This window comes from Cryptomeria japonica, chromosome 3, assembly GCF_030272615.1.
Source record: "Cryptomeria japonica chromosome 3, Sugi_1.0, whole genome shotgun sequence".
Lineage (NCBI taxonomy): Eukaryota > Viridiplantae > Streptophyta > Pinopsida > Cupressales > Cupressaceae > Cryptomeria > Cryptomeria japonica.
In genome coordinates this window covers 207,478,345-207,500,371 of record NC_081407.1, presented here as the reverse complement: position 1 = coordinate 207,500,371, position 22,027 = coordinate 207,478,345, and the positions used below count along the sequence as shown (strand labels likewise).

Genomic DNA, 22,027 nt, shown 5'->3' with positions numbered 1-22,027 from the left:
CTTGGATATGTACCTTCGTGATAGTGTCCTTGATACTTGATGTATTGAAAAATCATTTGTTACCTTAGAAGATCGCATCAATTTCAATTGAGTTGTTAATTTATGGCAATATTGAAGTTGGTAGAATCTTGCCAAGTCTCGTCTACATGGAGTCATTCTTAGGGTTAGACTAGATTAGATCCCTTGCAAACCCTCCCCTTTGATATTTTTTGAGAGCTTGTTTAGTTTAGAAAATTCTTCGGAAACGTAAGGCCCCTTGATGACACAGCAATCACAACGACCACTGGTGCTTATCCACACGTAGAGACCCTACTTACAAGAACATTGGAGTCACCCTAACTGATCCTTCTTGCAATATCTTCAGCAGTTAGAGACTTTATTCAAGAGAGGATAAGATGCCTTTGGGTATTTTATTCTGTGTATGATTGTGTACAAAATACACATCAACACATAGGCAAAAACTTGCTTGCAGACCTCCAAGGATAAACACCTGTCACAGAGAACCTCAAGACATGATTGGCCCAACACGAGTTAATTCAAAGAGAATATCATTTTCCTTTCACACAAACCAACAAGGGTTTTACAAAACTAAGTAAACACAAACCCAAATGAAACCCTTATTATTACTGTTAAATTTATGGATCAGAATTAACATCTATCTTGTATTACTGATTAAAATATAAATCTGACTATCTTCTTTTGTATGGCAGGTGAGAGGGGCATTTATTATATTTCTATATGGGAACATTTGTTCATTGCATATATTGTCTGTCATAGACCTCCTTCAAATGTTCTTGTTGTCTTTTTCCTCTCATGCTCATGAGAAAAGACAACAACCTCATCAACTTGCTGTTGATTTTGTGATCAGACGGAGGAATATAGTTTTCTTTAATTTTATCAGTGGAGTATACAGTTTATGCTGTTTTACTATTCCAACGTTCCCACAAAAGTAACTAGACAGCAAGCAGAGAATAGTCAATGTTCACTTTCCCTTGAATGTATACCACCGATGATGAATGTGGTTCAATCTATCATGGATGTATGCACAGATAATTATTTGATTTATTTATCCTTCCGTGTGTTACAGACTGTCTCTTAATCCTAGACGTATTCTGATTGAACTGCAGATTTGGTTGAACCACGACTCTATCTTTATTGCTGTAGGAACTTGATTGAATTCCTGTTACATTCGCTGCATCTATTAATTAATGATCAATCTTTGTTCAAATGACATCGTATCATATTGATATATAACACTAAATGACTTCCTGAGAAGTTGTGACTCTTTACTCTCAAGAGTCCTGATGGTTTCTAATAAACCGATTCACTTATAATCAGTTTATGACTTAACTAATATATAATTAAATGTTGAAGGCCTTAAGGCCAATTTAACATTTAATTTTATCAACAATTACAACTTGACAAAGAAACCCCATGCAAACAAATTGACAAAGTTATAAAGTCTCTCATCACAAAGTTAATAAAGAATTAAGGAAATTGCACATGTTGACGTTTAGATAACTTTGACACTAGAACCGAAGGCTTCCCAAAAAGAAACTATCTTTGCAATCTCCTCTTGATGTGCCTTAGCATAGTCAGCAATCTAGGGTTTAGACCAATTCTGAAAGTCAACAACTCTGAAGGTCTGAATAAGGTAATAACTCCACAGTATGCACTAGAGATCTGAAAATCTGAAAGGAGGTTCTTCACTTGAATCTCCACAATGAATTAAAGAATGACTCCTTGATGAGAACCCAATGATGTCCTCTAACTTCTCCCCTGTCATTTAATAAAGGATGAACAGAAACCTGAAGGTAAGAGCTTACTGAAATTTGAGGGTTAGTATAACCTAGCTCTGATACCATGTGAATTTTGTGCCCTAGATCAGTAATCAAGTTGATGTCTTTTCATTATGCCCTTGGTTTGTTAATCAGATTTGTGATATTTTATTACACCATAATTCAGTAAACTCAGAAATGAAACAAGTAAACAAGAGACAAATGCAAATACCCTGGGAAAACCTCCAAGGAGGAAAAACCCAACATTAAAGACCCACAAGTCAGATTATATATTCTCTCTTAATTGCACAAATACAATACTTAGCTGGACTCTTCAGATCTGATCCCTTTTATCATATCAGATTTGCCCTTCTAAATACATCAAGTCTTCATCAAGGGATACTAAATGCCTTCTATCTTCTTGAACAGGTTCGCCCAATCTTCTCCTTTATTTCGCACCTTCAATTGCAGAGCTATTTCGCTGATTGCATGAATTGATTGATATTGAATTGCAAGGTGTCTTATCTTTATATGCATCTTTAACTTTGTTTTATTGCAAGTCGGCCTCCTTTAATTTGGTCGTCAATATTTGTTGTAGCGCGGGGTATTTAGGATAGGGCTGGGCTTATCCTTGGGGCACGTTACCTTTTAGGATAGGACCCAGTCCTATGTGGGGGGGGCACGTTGCCTTATGGATAGGACCCAATCCTATGTGGGGGGCACGTTGCCTTATGGATAGGACCCAGTCCTATGAGGGTTCGGATGTTGCCTTGAGGCAATCCGAACCCTCTTACCTAGTTATAAACAACACTCTACAAGGTTCTTTCAAGTATTTTAGGAAATCAAGACAAAATAGTAACAGGAGTTCTAAATAAATCAAAGAGAGTCGAGTAAGATGCTTGTAAAGCTCGTTATGTTCATCATACTTAATCCTAAGAAGGAAGATCAAACTAATTTCAGTGATTTGAGGCCTATATTCTAGTGCAATGTTGTGTATAAGATCATTGCTAATCCATGAGAGGTAAACTTAAATCAGTCCTTTCCAATAAAATATCCTACAAACAAGGTGTCATTTCATGGAGCTGAAGCAAATCCTTGATAGAATAGTCAATATTCAAGAGCTTCTCCATTCTCTAAAATGGGCAAAGGAAAATGATTGTTTATTAAGTTAGAAATTACCAAAGCTTACAACTATGCAGAGTGGGGCTTTTTAAGAGAGATCTTGAAAAAAATTTGGTTTCCTAAGGATTAGTGTGATTAGGTGTGGAGCAGGATAACAACCCATGACATTTTGTTCTTGATCCTAATCACCAACAGGCTTCCCCCAAGCTTCAAGGGGGATCAGGCAAAGCGAACACATTCCCCTACCTCTAACCTAAGCTATCATCCCAAACTTGGACCCTCTAAGTCTATCCCATCTATAGTCACGGTGTTAGGGTGGATGTAAATATCTATATCAGGCCTTTTGTGTTTCCTTAGTTTACAGAGTACATTGGGTTGTATAACAAGCATGTAGGCTCTTCAATGGTCAACCCACTTTGTATGTTACTTATTGTATGGGTAATTATTAGATGCACATTCCCACCTGTTGTGATGTTTTCACACATCACCCCATTGCAAATGGGGACCCCCCACTTTTCGCTGGATAGGGTTAGTGTTCTGCTTAGTTTTTCTTTAGTTTGACGATGATTTCATAGTCTCTGGCCTTAGAATGAGAAGGGTTAGTTTTGTCAAGGTCATGATGGATGAGATTTTGAACAAATCTTGTGTGGAGGTGAAAATTCATGATTGCTTGCAATTCTGTTGGAATTGTGAGCATCAAAATCAAGTCGCATATCCGCCCTAAGTGTTAATCTACATGCAAAATCCCTTCCAAATTTCACTCAAAATTGCATGTTCAAGGTTGCAAAGGGTGAAGTTCGTTTGAAGGAGTAATGCAAAGGTGTGATTTTGTTTGAGATTGCAAGAGTAAGGTTAAATTTTGCGTTGAGAATGCATGATCAAGTGTTGCCTCTGCTCGCACATACATGGTTGTCCCTAGGATCTGCCTTGTATACATGAGCACTTGTAAAGTCCGCCTTGCATTTTACATTTTACGCATGAGAACATGGAATTTCCATCTTGCAATACATGATCACCTTGAAACTCTAACTTGTAATGCAAGATTAACTTGAAACCCCGCTCAGCAATGAACACCTTAGGTGAATCTCCACTTTGCATTGAGCACTTTATACATGGCATTTTCTTATTTCCACCCCTCAATACATGACTGCCTAATCTTTGCCAAGGATTGCATGTGCACTACAAATCTCCGCCTCCTTATACATGAGCATAAGTAATCCCCGCCCTACTATGCATGTGATAATGCAATCTCCGTACAGATATGCACAAGAACTCTCAATTTTCACTAGGTTATACATGAGAATCATGAAATTCCGCCATGTATTGCATGAGGACTCCCAATCTCCGCCCTATAGTGCAGAAACCCCAAAACCCTTGTGCTAATGCCTTATATGTTTTCAAGAAATCATTGAGTTAAGGATCCAAATTATCAAAGCAAGTCAAGAAAATGATTAAATTTGACATTTAACAATTATTACATTAAGTGGTAAAAACCCTGATTTCTTGCATGAAAAGGTGAAAAGCCTGAAATCCTACATGAGCATGCCACATTTCCAAAATCATACATGAGCATGTAGAAATCCCGAAATTGTGCATAAAGGCATGAAATTTCCAAAATTAAAGGGGTGAATGCTTGTTTGTTCAAGTCGGCTACCTTATGGTGCAAAGCGTGTATAGAGTGCTTGCGGCTGGAAACGTGGTGATGGCCGACTTTAAGGAAGGTGGTAAATTCTTTAAAAACATTTAATTTGCAAAGCCTTGTCAAGGTTGACATCCTTTTAATTACCACCTCAACAAATATAAAGCAAGGTGATGATCGTTTGTTCCCATCAATCATTCTCAAATTCATTCAACTCAGAAGTAAGGAGCAGACCTGCAAAAGAGGAGAAGATCATCAGCAATTGTGAAAGCGACTTACAACAACAGAACCCGAATTTGGTTAAGCATTCGAAGGAACAAAGGAGATGATAATCGAATTAGAAGGGAGATGGTAATTCGAAAAGGCTATAAAGCAATTTGCACCCAGTTTTGGAATAATTTATTCACAGAATTGGACATTTTCAAATCTGATTGAAAGCAATTTTTTTCTGAATTCTCAAACATTAAAGAATAAAATCAGAGATTGTTCAAAGAATTTGAGGGGAAGTGTTTGAGTTAATATTGTTGTTGTTGATATTGTTTTACATAAAATGAATTGGTCAATTAAAATCTAAGGTTTCACCTTGCTTTGTCAGGAATGATGGATGCAAGGAGAGATGCATGAAGAGGAGGAACACCATATCATGATGCAAGACTCAACAATGTAATGAAGAGATCAAGATTCACAAGTATGAATGATGCGATGCACAAGTATTAATGATGAGATGCATGAAAGAGGACTCACCAACAACAACAAAAGGGAGATCAAAATCAAGAATTAAGACATGGAAGAACTCAACTACATGAAAGAGGATGCCTCAATAGCATGAAGAATGAAGAAATGGATTCCTCTAAAAAGGACTTCACCACTTGAAGGGAAGATCAATCAATCATGATAAAAGAAAAACATTACATGATGATGGTTAGATGCTACAATGATCTTGAATTTCCTTCAGAAATCCAAGAACCAAGGTCAGTACAACAAAGAAGTAATCCCGGCCAAGGACATCATGCATAAGTGATGATAAGAGGACAAGGTAAATGCAGATGGAGGATACACTTGCAACGACCACACATGAAGATCAAGCATTGACATCATGAAGGCGATGAAGGAAGAAGATGAATAGCAAGGAATGCATCTCTTGAGCAGATAGTTTCAGAAGAGTTAATCAAAGTTAGAAGATGGTGCAATTTGGGAATATGACCCATCACAATCAATCAAAAGCCACATGATGATGTTGAGTATCAAAAGATATTGCTTGCGACGAGGTATCAAGTCTACAAAGCGTGCAAGTAGCTGAGGTGGTGACAACTCACCTTCATCCACCAATCACATGCTTCCAAGTCAAAGCATCCAGATTCATTGAACTTAGTCAAAGACAGAAGGAAATTACAACTTATTTCCTATTGGTTCTAAAAGGACATGTGTCCAAAGTGTTGTAATGATCTCATTGGTCATAAAGAAGTGTTAGTTATTACTAACACTAATTAGGGTTTCATCATGTAATCTTGGCCGTTGATTTCAAATCAACCCTGGCCCTTGAATTGTAATTGGGGTATCTATAAGGGCTTGGCCTTTCATTTGCAAATGTTAATAGACAATAGGTTAATAGTTCAATACTAGAAGACTAGTTGGCCAAGTAGGAGTAGAGTAGGAGGGAAGACGGAGATTGTTGCCAAGGCTTGATGGAATAAGCATACTATTTTCATTGAAGATATGGTTTCTACATGTTGCATGGTTTCTACTTCTCAAGTTTCAATTCAAGTTTTAGTTAAATTTTGTTGATCTTAAAGGAGAAATGCAATGATATGTGATCAATTTCTTGGTTCATACTTTTTGTGATTTGTTGATTGTAAGCTATAGTGTAAAGTTAGTTTGAGCCTAATTATTGTTGCTAAGTTTGACTGTGGATGTTCATTTGGATTGCATCAGCAATGGGTATTTGAATGAATGGTTCATAGTATGAAAATCTTGTCGTTTCCTTGGGAGATTGCACCAATTTTGTGTAGTTGTTGTTATCATGGCAAAGCAAATCTTGGTTTGAAGGAGTTTGTCTATCAAAGCATTATTCATTATCATCATTGTCCTTAGGATTCGCATAGTTTCTCTAAACCCTTTCCCTTTTGATCTTTGTTTGAGTTTGAGTTAGTTTGTTTGCAAGTTCCAACTATGATTCATTAACATAAGTCCCTTTGTGATTACCAACATATCACATCATATACACTAAGTTTATCCAATTGTATCGTCAAGGCCTGACTAAAGAAACCTTGGGGTCACCTTAATCAATCACATTTGTTTAGCATTTGAGATTTCCTTGTTCAAGAGAGGATAGAACACTTAGTATTTTATTTTGTGTTCGAAGTGCATAAAAAACACATCAACACAACCTATTTACAATCACATTCACATTCATTCTTCTATTATTCTCACATGTTTACAAATACTTCATGTTTTTTTCCTCATGGAATATCACACTGAAAACTCAAACGGCACTGTAGCCTGAGGTGTAATACCAAGGGTTTTGAAACATTGCAACTATAGGGTGCATAGCGATGTTGATCAATGACAAAGGAGGTGTTTGGTCCTGTTTGGCATTTTGTTGGGGTTAGATCTGAAAGGAGATCACAATTCAGCAAATTTGGCGATTTGAAGAGATAAGATCTATGAATTTAGCAAGATATTTGAAGGCATGGAGATCTTGTTAGAGAATTATATTGCACTCCTAACTGATGCAATTTGGTACCTTTTCTTAAGAACCTCCTTGAATACCCTATCATCATGTAACAAGAAAACACATAACTTGAGTCATAAAGGTCTCCATTATTCATTGTTGTGTATTAAAGTACAATGAGTTTCTTGCCAAAAACCTCTCCTACTCGTACAAAACCACCCTACCATACAATGCCTACCTTCTTCCCACAACTTCTAATATGCAATGTAGATCCCTCACAAAACTAACTACCGAGGCCAAGCTTGTTGCACTTCTCATGCAGGAATCAATAACTAAAATCACCCTACCATAACTTTTTCCTACAATTTCAGCTATGCAATGTGGGTCCATCATGAAACTAACCATTGAGGCCAAGCTGATTCCCGTACAGGGATCACTGACTAAAACCTCCTTTTCGAATATTTTTCAATGATAACCCTTTTCAACTATAAGAATTTACTAGAATCTTTAATTCAATAATCCCTTTATATTATTATAATAACATATTAGAGGTTAATGTTAATTATAGAATCAGACTGTTAAATTTAGATAGCAATGACAGAAAATCAACACAAAGAACACACAGAACACAAGGGTACCCTGGGAAAACCTCCCTCTTGGAGGTGAAAAACCCAGCAATCAAAATCTTAGATTGTATTAGACCAAATCGGTATGATTCTTACAAGTTTTGCTTCAACACTAGAAGCAATATATCAGCACACTGTAATCCGAACTAGGGCATACAGCAGTATGACAGTGCTAGGGCAAACTTATCTGAATATCCTTGTTGTAGATGGTTAGCTAATCAGGTAAAGCAGTCTGCTGGTCTGAATATCCTTGCTGTAGATGGTTAGCTGATCAGGTAAAGCAATCTACTGGTCTGAATCATCCACTTGACAGCGTGCTGACTGAGAAGATGATTTGCTGCCCCAAAAGCACCTTCACTGTCCCTGAAAGTGAGTTCGCTGCCCCTTGGATCAGGTCACTTGCTGAAGGTATAAATTTGCTGCTTTGCGGAAGGAACTCGCTTGAATATGTGCAGAGATAATTTGCAGAATAGTGGAGACAATTCGCTGGATCAATGTATCCATTTGATGTAAGAATGATCTGTATATATAGGTGACTTGTCTGCCTAGATTGACTTAGGTCGGCCTTGTATACATTCATAATTTTGGCGCCCAAAATTACAAGTTACAACTATAGGGTCGGACCAATATAAATTCCGAGTTACATGTGATAGGGTCTGCCCTATTTCCATTTACAAGTTACAATGCCCATTATAGGGTTAGACTCATTTACGAGTTACATTAGTCATTATAGGGTTAGCCCTATTCACAAGTTGCATCGCCCATTATAGGGTTAGACTCATTTACAAGTTACATTAGTCATTATAGGGTTAGCCCTATTCACAAGTTACATCACCCATTATAGGGCCGAACCAAATTACAAGTTACATAATGCGTTTGGGTCCAGCCCAATACAAGTAATACTTATATTTGATCCGAACTAGCTATTATTTCAACAGCTAAGTGTGGACCAAGATGTTTGACAATCCCTAGGATGGCCAGGAACATCTAGTAGCTTGACCATCTCAGGGATGTTTAGGCATTCCCAATGTCAATTTTGTTTTCAATGTTTTGAACCTAGAGAGCAAGAATTGAGTTGTTACTGATATCCATCCATAGAATTTACCTTAGGTTTTGTCAAGTGTTGTTGATGCTTCATGAAATTGTATAACTATTAATCTTTTTTAACAAAATGCAATATGCCCTTAATTCATAAGGATGGCAGAATTATGCTAAGTTACCAAATTGGAATTTGGTATAGAAAGGGTACATGGGTACAATAGCCTAGTACACAAAAAAAATTAGGAGTGGACTGGATACGTTTTGGGCTAAGTTACCGATTCAAGTTCGGGATTGGGTTCGACAACGCGAACCTAATTTGTGGGTTCAGGCAAAAAATTTTTGCCTTTTGGGTTCGTGAGTTGGGTTCATCTGTACACGTGTGTGTGTATATATATATATGCAAAAATTTAAAGAAATATACAAAATTACAAATTTTTTTGTTGTGGACTTTCATTGGTTAGGTCCCACAATATGCAAAAGTCGTTTTATACAACACCATATATAGGTTGCACAATTTTTTTCGACAAGGTTCAATTTTTATTTGAAGTAGTTTGAGGAAAATCTCAAAGATGGCTTAGGATCAGGGTTATCGAATACACCACCCTCCTCCCTTGGTACGCATACTGCCATCTCTGTCATATCTGGGTGAAAATTATATCCTTCCATAGGTAGGCTAGGAACTTGTCCACTATTTGGAAATTGATTTTGTGTCTTCAGGCCTTGCTCAAGTCATAAATGATTATCTAGAGTTTATTTGTTTTATCATTGCATTGTTCAATTCCCCTGTGAAATGTGGACTGGATTCGTGCCTAGGTTCACCTGGGTGCAACCACCCCAGGGCCCCTGGGGTGAACCCTGGTCGCACCCATTGTGAACCACGACCCATGTGGACTTGGTCTGGGCTAGAGCATTCAAACAAGAGAACCTGGTATCACAGGTTTTGGGTAATCCATATAATAAACATATAAAAATCAAAAACATATTTGCACCCTAAAATCAAAATACCATACTAATCTAGTCTAAATATATATTAATAATACTTAATAAAATTATTCTAAGTGGCTTTACATTGATTAATACTTATAAAATTCTAAATAATAATTTAAAAATTAAAACCTATAAGCCAAATTATACAAATTTTATAATACATTAGTAGAAAAGTTTAAAAAGTTAATTATTTAGCCTCATCTCTAAACTTAATAGCTCAAAGAGGGCTCCTTGTAATCAAGATGGTATTGAGCACATAATTTCGCAACTTCAATGAGGTGTTTAAGTTCGAGACAAAGAAGACATACATTGTAGAGTTTATCTCCACTCTCTTTGTTTATGATGGCATAGAGTCAGCCATGGCTTGTGGTTCATCTTTCTCAACATTGAGTTTGATTTAAGCTTTTCATAACAAGGTATGTTGTTTGTTAACCATGGGTGCTGCTCTCATTGTTTCAAATGAGCTCAACAAGCTTGGTTAGGGTTGCAGTGGCTTGTGCCTTGGCACGTGTTGCTACGTCACAAGGTTCATATTTGTGTTAAAGTCTGGAAGGGAAAAAATTTGAACAATTTTATCAATTGATAAAATTCAAGAAGAAATTTGTGACTAAGTTTGACAAATATAAATCTAATATTAAAAATTAAATATGTTATATTAAATTACATATAAAATATTGAAATTGAATATATTATATTAGATTAAGAATATTAGAATTTAAATCACTCTAAGAAAAAGCTGATCGCGATGTTGTGCTCTACCTACCCTTGACCTCCTTTTGCGTGTGGACGCCATGGATCCAGCGGTAGTGATTCTAGCTATGGGATTGAACGATTTTCAAGCTTTGATCCTTTCACTATAGGCCATGGTTTTTTTTCTTCATGTATGGGATTAGGCCCGAACAGAGAAAAGAGCTTCGTGGAAGTCCCCTAGTCTGGTGCTAGGATTTGCAAACCCAACTCACTTCATCCAGCTAAGAGACACCCTCTCTGCTCCAAAAAATTTCGTCAAGATTCGCAACCAATGGGGAATGGGTCGTTTGGCCCCTCTACCGTTTTTGGACCTAGTAATAAGCCCCTGCAAAACGATTCAAGCAATGAGACTTCAAATGCCTTGCCTAATACTAAGGGTAAGATTCATGAACCCTCTGAAATATCCTTACTAATTAAACTTGTGAAGTTTGCAATGAGTTTGGTTTTGATATGAAGTTTTGTTTTAGAGCATGTTTAACATTGTGTATGCAACAATATATCTTGCAAAGAAAGATTAAGGACAGAATTTTCCAAGGAAGATACAAACTTACAAATATTAATGTTTATGTAAGGAAAATATATATTTGTTACATTGCATATATTCTACTGCACCAGACCAGTAAATTCACAGGTCTTGTCATACACATACCCAGTACTAGAAGCATGACCTGAAATAGACAAAATACCAACAACTATTTGCATTGCTCTTTCAGCAAGCAGGATGTACATGTAATCGTTGTTGGTACCTCTTCTTCTGATGCTGTCCCAAAACGTTGTCAACATGTCTTGCCTTTGTTGTCAAGCAAAATATATACTTTATAGAGCTGAGGACATGTTTTAGTTCTAAAGCCCTCCAAAAATGAGGAAAAGATCAGAAGCTATTTAAGATGTAGTTGAGTTCAACATCCAATATCACACTCTGGCAGAGAAATTGATTATTGATCAGCTGGAAGATACGGGTACATTAAGAAGTTCTCCTATCTACCCTGACTCCCACAGCAGGAATGCAATTTTCTGATTTTACAAACCACTGCCAACAATAACGACGCTAGCTGTATGAAGCCATTTCTACTCCTAGTGTCCAGCCCCAAAACAAAGATGTCTCCATCTTGTTGTGCGATACTTGTTTTAAGCCTTGAGCCTGCAGAACTGAGAACTCTCTGTGATTCGGAGTTGAAGCCACCGCAAGAATAGCCTGGGATTGCGTCCAGGCTGCCCGAAGACCACTAGGGTTTCATCCTAAGGCTGAGGAAGAACACGCGAATAGTGCTCAAATAAGTTCAAAGAAAGAAATGAACGTGAATTCCTTCCAAACCACCATTTTCCTCCTTATAAATTGCCTATCTCATGTATCGGTGCCCTTTTTAAAAATATAAACATTTTGAATTGGCTTTTAAATAAGGAGATCACCTTCATTAAAATTATAACCATTGGCTCATCATTTAATTGCTAGTTATGAGCAATTTAGGCACTAATATAAATTGCCTTATAAAAATTAATTGTCCAATATATATAAATCGCTCCCCATTAATAATTAACTTAGGCGCTCACAATATTGTAAACGGGCCCACCTTATTAATCAAACAAGAACAACTTTTAATTTGTGCATTGGCATAACTTCATATTTAATTAATCACTTAATTCCATTGTAATTTTATTTTGCTCTAGCCTCCGAGAATAATTAAGTCTAGCAAAATTAACCCTGATTGACTCTAGGCGGAAGGGGACATTACACCCTCCTTGTTTTTAGATTTGGGGAAATGGGAAGGCTGTGAGAGGAACAAGATTGTGGGTTCCTCTACCGCTAAGAGAGACAAAAATCATTCCCCTTTTTTTCTGCATCATTCTAGGCTCATCCCAAAGAGGTGTGGATGGTCGAGTGCATGATAGGGAATAGTTTCTTGAGGACCATGCATTTATATGCAGATTTGTAAAGAGGTGGCCCAAGCTATGCAATCTCCATGCTTGGATCACTACCCATTGGAAAGATAGCTTAGAGGATGAGATTAGCATTTTACTCTATGCAAAGGGTTTCTTCATCCTTGAGTTTGAATCCCTGGAAGAAAAGGAGAAAATGTTAAAAAATGGACCATGGGTGTTTCAAGTGGACTTTTTGTGTATGAAGGCTTGGTACCCATCTTTCAACCCCCGAACTCTATCTTCGCATCTACATTTATGTGGGTCCTTTTACCTTATCTTCCCATTCAATTCTGGGAGTTGGATTGTTTGCAGCCATAGGCAATGGACTGGGCAAATTTTTATGTGCCTCAAAAGAGAGTCTCAAATATGCGAGCACCACTTATGCTTGGATTTGCCTAGAGATGGATCTCTCCAATGGTTTACCAGCAGAGATTTCTCTAAAAGTAGGCAAGAGAAATTGGAGACAGCAAGTAAATTGTGAAAAGATAGCCTTCAGATGCAGGAAGTGCTCCTCAACTGAGCATCAAACACATCAATGTCCAAAACCAAACAATTTTGATTTTGGAAAACAGACTGAGTGTAGCACCCCCACTTGGTGGATTGGTGCAGAATCTCACCACTATCTGATTTCTTCTCAAGTTGAGGAGAGTTCCTCTGAACCTATTTCAATGGCATGCACAAATACTAATACTAATACTAATCTTACAGAAAATCCTCAAGGGATGGATTCTAGGGCTTATCCACTGTTAGTTTTAGGATCAGAAATAAAATAAGCAGAAGTACAGAAATGATAAACACTTGAACACAGCAAATACCCTGGGAAAACCCTCCTTCTTGAGGGAGAAAAACCCAGCCAATAATATCTCTTATATTATTGAATAATACAGAAAATTTGCCTTTACAACTTGGCCAATCTCAAGGCCAATATAATGATGAAGTGAAGGTGTAATGTCCCGTTATGTGAATTCTTCGAAATATGAGACTATTAGCTTATACTTTATTCACAAGTGACTTCTTCGAAGTAATTGACATCAACCTTGTAGTAGAAAATGGCAAATACCACTTGCAATAAGAATTGTAAGTTACAGTATACCTATAATATATTTCTACTGTTTCTAATATAACTGTATACTTATACTGTCGGTCCTGTTTTGCTACACATAGTGATAATAATTAATTCACTGTGTCTGATTGTTCCTTGAGGTATGCAGATAATGGTGCGGTGCCTGACTGTCACTCTAATCCGTGCAACCCGATTTAGTGTCAAGGCAGATGCTCGGCTGAAGCAAACCCAAATAGGGATACAAGTCATATAAACAATATTCGACCCTTGAGAAGACAAGTCGAGTGTCTTCATATACCCGCATTAAGAGATGGAAAGGCATAAGAATGGATGTGTCTCATCTCTTTAATTATTATCATTACTTAATGATATTACTTTGATAATGATCATGTTATCTCATAACCCTTGTTTATCACTTAACGTATTCTTAACAAATGATAATCAATTTTGTACTCCGTCGATTCCTAAATAATCAATTCCTCATATTGGCGGCAGTATATCGATATCTCCTTTAATGGACCGATACCACTCTGTGGTAATCGCTGAATATGCCCATGCTTGTGACCAAATCAGGTCTTGTACACTGCTGATCTTGAATTTGATGGGAGAAAGAATCTCCCGCCGCTACAATAACATCAACATCCACGAGCTTCTTTGGATGTAGTCCCTACTAAGCTTCAGAAGAACTCCAAGAATGTAAAGCCCTAGCGTCTTTAGAGCCTTCAGTCGCCTCCTCGGGTTCCCAAAAGTGGTAGGACTGAGTACCAAGCCAGTAGCTCAGTTGGATCAAGAAAAGAGATTTGGGGGGGAAGAGCCCCCCAGAGGAAATAAACCAAAACAACATGGTCCTCTTTTCACAATGAACATAGGTGGACAGAGGTCAAAAGAAAGAAAACCCCTTCTGGTAAGCACCAGATGTTGCTAAGATCTGCCAAGAAGTGGAAAGGATGGAAGTCTCTTAGAGAAGGGTATTAATGAGAACACAGCTTATTGTTTGCTGCAATTTAGTGTGACATTTTTAGAAAGATATGTTGACAGAGATTTGTGTTGCCTTTTCTGTAACATCCCTATATCAAGGGCTTACAATGATGTACTAGCTTTTTATCAATAAATAAATAAACACATCTTACAAATAAAATTAAATAAAAAAGAATATTAAAATTTAAATATATTACGTTAAATTAAACATATTAGAAGTTAATACAATTTATATTAGTTTTAAAATATTAAATTTCACGTCAAGAATTGAAGCAAAAAATGCAAAACTACAAGCTCATTCATGCTTTCGTAGAGGGGAATGATTATTTGACCCATAGCGACAAAAATCTTTTGAAGATAAATTTGATAACCCAAAAGTATAAGATTTTTTCAAAAAATCAAAGATTTAGATGAGAAAAAATTGGATTTAGAAAACAAGGTAAAAAAATGTAGAAAAATGAAGAAAAGCCTACCATTTTTTAAATTTAAAGGCATTTCAACAGCATAGAGATATAGAGAACAAATATAATTGAGAGTTTAGCCCATCAATTTTGGAAAATAGATTTTCGTAATTTATGTTCATATCACTGATTACATTGCATTGCATAATGTGTACTTCATAACGAATAAATAATAACTAGATACCAATAGATAAGTAGGAGTATTTTCCGAAGCGTGTCAAGTTAAGATATTTTTATTAGGATTCAACTGTGTAGATGCTAATAGTTTTCAAATTTTCACTCTACTTTGTACAAAATCATCCTACAAATTAAGTATAAAGTTCCAAAAAAAAACACATGTAACAAATGACCCTTGCTGCTACAAAGAGAGCTAAACTAGAAGACTATAGGTCTTCTAGTTTAGCTCTTTTCATAGCAGCAAGGATCATTGGTTACAAGTGGAAATTTTATTTTGACCAAGATTTTTCAGTTCTTCAGTGATAGTTTTTCTTTGCAAATGTTGCAACTTGAAAATTAAGACTTGTACAACTGCAGATTTGAGCACTTTCAGTCCAATCAGCTCAATGAAAGAGTTATTTTTGAGTCCCAGATGGAGTTGATGACTGATTTGGCTAATCAATTTGATTGTTGGTTGGATGTTTGGGCATCAAATTGATATTACTGCTTGTATTCAAATCGCACTCATGTTTGGAACAACAAATTAGTCTTCAATGTCAGTTATTTTAAAAAAGTGCAGGGTGTTGGGAATGAGATAGTTTATATCATAGAAGCAACACTCTACAAAAAAACGCGATTATACCTGATTAATCATTGATCGGGGGTCTGGCCGATTAATTCCCCCAAAAAATCGCGTTTTGATCGGTCAACGATTTTTTCGGGTGTAATCGGGCAAAAAATCGGACAAGTGAGACTCGATTAATCATTAAAAATCGCCAGCGCAGAATAATAACCCACACAAACCCTAAACGCGACGCATAACGTTAAAAAAGGTGAAATTTTTTATAAATATGCGACGGAAGGTGTCTTTGCAAATTAACCGACGAAAGCCACTGCAAAATTTGGACGATGGGAGCTCAACGGGAAGAAGAGCCACTGTGAGGTCGCGCCATTGCCAACTGACAGGAAGAAGAGCCACTGTGAGGTCTTGCGCCATTGCCAACTGCCAGGTTTTTTGCTGAAAATTCTCTACATTTGATTGTATGACATCGAATATTTTTTATGTGATTTGCAGTATAAATTTATACAGAAAATATTCTATTCTCTGTATTAATAGAGTATTAATTTTTCTATATTAATTTTCTGTATTTTAATTTTCTGTATTTTATAGAAAATTAATACAGAAAATTTATACAAAAAATAGAATATTTTTCTGTATATTTATGTATTTTATAGAGTATTAATTTTTCTTTATAAATCTTTTGTATTAATTTTCTATATTAATGGCTGTATACAGAAAGTATAGTATTAATTTCTATTTTAGTATAAATTAATGCAGAAAATATATACTCTATTTTCTGTATAAATTTATACAGAAAATATAGCCACTGTAAAAATTTATACAAAAAATATAGCCACTAATTTATACAGTGGCTATATTTTCTGTATAAATTTTTACAGAAAATAAAGTATATATAGGAAATTTATACAGAAAATATTTAAAAATATTTTCTGTATATGTTTTTTGTATATATATTTTTACTCTATTTTCTATATAATAAAAATCATATTAAACTCCATTTTCTCTATTAATTTATACAGTTTAAATTGTACAAAAAATAGTTATATATTTTTTATAAAATTGGGTAACCTACCACTGACACCCTACCTGCTCAACCATATCACTTAAGAATTTCCTTGTTTTGGTTTTTTGTGATAGAAAACAATTCATAAGTTAAGGCCAATTCCCAATGACTGCATTATTATGTCTTAAATCAGATTATAAAAATTAAGGAACAATTAGGATTCATAATACATTTGGCAGTTACTATACTTAAGCCCCAATCCTTACTTATTTCCTAATCATCAATCCTAACAAAGGATGGGGAATTACTTGTCATAGGGCGCTTGGAAACCAGTCTACTTAACATGCTTATGAAATTGTGTCTTTATTATGACTTGTGACAATATGAAGTCTTAGCTTTGCCCAACTAATATTCTATTAGATCTTGATTTTGATATAACTTTGCATGGCATCTTCCAATTGTTAACTAATAACCATCATGGACTGTCTTTTTGCTCATTATATTATATATTAGTGAAGGTGAATGTTAGACTTGTAGCTTGATACTTGACCCAATCCCATTCTTTAATATGCCCTTATAACAAATGTCACAGTAATGTTGTCCTCCTCCAATAGTCATTTTACTCTTCTTAACTCTGCTCTTAACATTGTCACATACATTGCTCTTACATCTACCTTACATATCATTGCTTCTTTAAGTGTCAAAGGTCTGATATAGGTGCCCATATAACTGTGTGTGACTTCTACTATTAGTTCTTTGTCTTGATGTCCTAAATTTATGAATTAATGTCACTGTTGTTTGTGGTCATCTACTAGATTATGTATTGAGCAATGATTGAAGTATACCATTGGTGTAAACTTGAAATTCAATTACATTTAGGTTTCCAATTTCCCATGTCAATGTAATTCAAATGCAATTATTATACACAAGCCCAACCCTAGATCCCTCAAAAGTTAAAGATTGAGTGTGATGTTTTTATAGATCTGATTCTTGATCAGAATGCCACTTAAAAAAGACTTTGCGTGGACACATTGCACAACAGTTCCTGGTAGCACGAAGGTCAAGTGCAATTGGTGTCTAGAAGAGATCAGTGGTGGAATTTATCGTTTCAAATGACATTTGTCCAAAGAACAAGGAAATAACACCGTGATATGCAAAGCATGCCCTGCTGATGTCTCGTATCAGCAAAGCAATCTCTTGACGGGATTGCTGAGAGTAAGGCCAAAAAGGCAAAAATTGGGGTTGAACTAGGTTCTAGTTCTGCAGATCCCAGGATGAACCATTTGGGTGAGGAGGATGGCGAAGATGGGAATTTCAGGGAATGTGGGTCAACACCTAATTCTATAGCACGCGGACCAAACATAGGTGGAGGAAACATTAATACTTTCTTCCAACCTTGTACTACACCAAGATCACAAACCACTTTGGAGAGTATAGGATGGAGGAAAACTGTCATTGAACAAGCAAAGAAGGCAATTGGTAATTTTTGGTACTCCTCTCACATGGCATTCCATGCTTCCAGAAATCCATATTGGCAACCCATGGTAGATGCTATTGCAGCTGTAAGACCTAGGTTTCAAGCCCCATCTTATGAATCATTGAGGGTTGGTATGCTAAAAGATGTAGTAAAGGATGTTCAAGATGTTGGTAAACAACATCGGTTACAGTGGGCTAGAACTGGTTGCAGTATCATGTCAAATGGTTGGACAGATAGAAGGAACCGAACTCTCATTAACTTCCTTGTCTCTTGTGAGATTGGCACTGTTTTTTCTGGAATCTATGGATGCATCTAATATGATGAAATCCACAAATGCATTGTTTGAGATGTATGACGTGGTAGTTACGGATGTAGGGCCACAAAATGTGGTTCAATTTATGACAGACAATGCTGCTGCTTGTGTTGCTGCAGGGAGACTTCTGACAGATAAATACTTTTTCGTGTTTTTTACACCATGTGCAGTACATTGCCTTGATCTAACCCTAGAGGACATTGGAAAAATTGAATGGGTTAAGGCGGCATTTCACAAGGCTCACAAGGTTACCAAATTTGGTTATAATCACACGAGGGTTTTGGCTATAATGTGCTCTTTCACAGGAGGCAAGGAGCTAGTTCGACCAGGGGTAACGAAATTTGCAACATATTTCCTTGCATTACAAAAATTATGTGAACAGAAAGGTAATTTTTGGTGAATGTTTGTTTCAGCTGAGTGGATGGAGTCTGGCTTCACAACTCAAGCAAATGGCATAGCAGTGGCAGAGTATATGTATTCTACCACCTTTTGGGAATCAATTGAGCAAATTGTAGAATTTTCAAAGCCTTTAGTAAAAGTCTTGAGACTAGTGGATGGGGAAAAACATCCCATGGGATATGTGTATGAGGCCATGGATAGGGCCAAGGAGGTGACAAGGAGTAAGATGGAAAATAACAGGGATAGGTATATGCCATTGTGGGACATAATTGATAGGAGATGGGATGGACAGATGCACACTCCTCTCCATGCTGCAGGATACTTTCTCAATCCTTTGTTATTCTATGAGATTGACTTCTTGGAAATTGATGCTGAGATCAAACAAGACTTCTTCAAATGCATGGAAAAAATGTTTCCAAACTTGGAAAAATTTGATGCGGCTACGATAGAGTTGGAAGTGTACAAGCATGCTAAGGGTTTTCTCTCTTCTAGGGCTGCTATACAAAGCAGAAAGACTATTCAATCAGGTAGACTCTATAAACTTTTGACAATCTCTTTATTTTGCCAACATGCTCATTAAGCTTGTTAAGATTATAAGATATTCTTAGTCTTACAATATCATCTCCATATAATGTGTTTTTCAGCTGCATGGTGGACTTCTTTTGGAGACGAAATACCAAATTTAAGGTGGATGGCAGTGCGCATTTTGAGCCAACCGTGCAGCTCATCAGCTTGTGAGTGTAATTGGAGTGTTTTTTAACACATACATTCCAAGAAACGCAACCTCCTATCACAACAACGGCTGAATGACTTAGTATTTGTTCATCACAACCTTCGCTTGAAGATAAGGAAAGCTCAAGGTGAGAATATTAATATATAGTTGCAGTTTTTAAAATTGTATTCACTATTCATTGTGTTTTTCACTTGTAAGAGAAACACTAATTTCTACATGGGCAAAATCAAGAACTATTGAGGAAAGCTTGTCAATTGACCTCAATGAGATATATCCAGAGTGTGAGTTGATTGCTGCTGATGATGTTGATGATGTTGATGATGATTATGTTGTTGTTGATCGTCCGCTTGAGACTGAAAATTTTGATCTCATGAGGCAAGCCAACTTGGTCCTGAATGGATTGAATGAATTAGGATAGGCTCTTACCCAAGAGCTTCATCATCAAGGCCTCCTGCCCTCTAGCATGTCATTGCCTACATTTGATATTTTGGAATTTTGTACTTAGTTTACAGGTTGACTTTGTTTAAAATCACAAACTATATTGTAATTGACATTTTGACATCTATCACCATCTGGATATTATTTATGGTGTAGAATATTTTGTGCAACGTAATCAGTGATATGGATATAAACAACGAAAATCTATTTCCTGCAATTCATGTGTTCAAGTGTCTATTTTATTTGCCTGCAATATCTCTATGCTATAAAAATGCCCTAAAATATTTAAAAAAAGTAGTTTTTGATTGTTTTTCTGCAATTTTTTATGTTTTTTTGTAAATCCGATTTTTTCCCCATTTTTTGAAAAAATCTTAATACTTTTGTTTTGCCGATTAATTCCCCAAACGATTATTGTTTCCTGGGTTTATATTATGATGAATTTCTCAAGCTTCCTCTTATGGTGCCTCGGATCGCAATCCTCGAAGGGCAGTTCTCTGAGGAGACCGAATTTTTGCAATTTTGGATTGCTCTTGAGGTCTCTTGTACAGGTGTTCAGCAGGACAGTACTTGGAGTAAATGGTGGAACAGATCTTCTATACTGACTTGGGACTCTGGGATCATACTCAGTTTCAGCTTGGTTCAGCATAGTGATCTTAGAACTAAGTTGAAATTACTTGAGGACAAGCAATCTAGGAAGATATGACTGTAAAGTCCCCTTTATTTGCTGCAAACGGAGTTAAGGGTATGACAATGATGACAAAATTGCATTAGAAAACAGATGAATATGAATAAAATGGAGCTGCTAACCTGATTTGATGGTCCGCGGTTCCTCCAAAGAGAGTCCAAATCGTAATATTCACGAGCATTCTCATGAAGGGCATGAACAATAACACTGCCTGTGTCTATCACCAACCACTTCCCTCCCTGTCGCCCTTCTATACCGGGCAAATAAATCTCGTCCCCGTCCTTGTTGTTCTTTTTCTTCTGCTTGATGTTGTGAAGTATGGCCTGGGCAATGTTGCGAACATGCCAATCCGATTTGCCAGTGGCAAGCACCATGTATTCGGCCCACTCGCAGTGATTGCCCACATAGATGCTATTCACGTCCTGCGCCCTCACTTCTCCCAGTATCTTCTCCACTTCCTCCACCCTCAATGCACCCACACGTTTAGTTAATGCGCTGCAAAAACTCCTCTTCAAAATAGCTGGTACGGGGCAAGCAGGAAGCGTAGCCCTCCCTGCAATGAAAGATCCAGCTAATAAGAACAAACCCCTCTTGCCGCTCATACTTTTTTATTGCAATTCTTATAACATTCCCTCCGAAACAGACGCAAAACAGAAAGATCAGTCGCAGGATTAGAGGGCCAAACTTCTACGGGAAATGTTATGAATGCCTTTCATTCGGATCAAGACCATGAATTTTTGGGATTTAGAATACCAGTGAATCGTTTTATTTTTACTATTAAATAGCAAATATTTATTTGGCTTTTGTAATTATAGGTAGCCTTAAACATTTAAAATTTTAAGAGGTGTGATTTTTTTTTTATATTTCATTCAATAAGGAAAGTTAAATTTATAGTTGTATCATTAAATTTTAAAAATTATGAGGAATTTTAAAAAATCAGAGGAAGGATATTTAATAACAAAAATTTAAAATGTGGGATAGAATAAATTTAACTTCTTAAATCTAAATTTAAAAAGTACAGGTTGCATGAAATATTATTTTAACAAGAATTTGATTTAATGCTAACAATATAATCCTGGACCAGGAGAGAAAATAGTGAAAGATGCAGGAGTTTTGTTGTTACCTAGATGGGATATTGCCACTGCTTTGGTATTCCTATCTACAAGAAAAGAATAAAAGAGAATTTACCGTTTAGAGGAGGAGG

At 36.4% G+C, this 22,027-nt stretch overlaps 1 protein-coding gene across 1 annotated transcript in view; it reads right to left on the bottom strand.

Annotated features, from left to right (window-relative positions):
* LOC131855746 (protein Iojap-related, mitochondrial-like) overlaps positions 1-21,583 on the bottom strand; it is a 37,187-nt gene extending 15,604 nt beyond the window's left edge. Inside the window, exon 1 of the mRNA XM_057974006.1 lies at positions 20,946-21,583. Coding sequence (XP_057829989.1) covers positions 20,946-21,425 — 480 coding nt within the window. The 5' untranslated portion in view covers positions 21,426-21,583. The remainder of the gene's footprint in view (positions 1-20,945) is intronic.
* Positions 21,584-22,027: the final 444 nt, after the last annotated feature.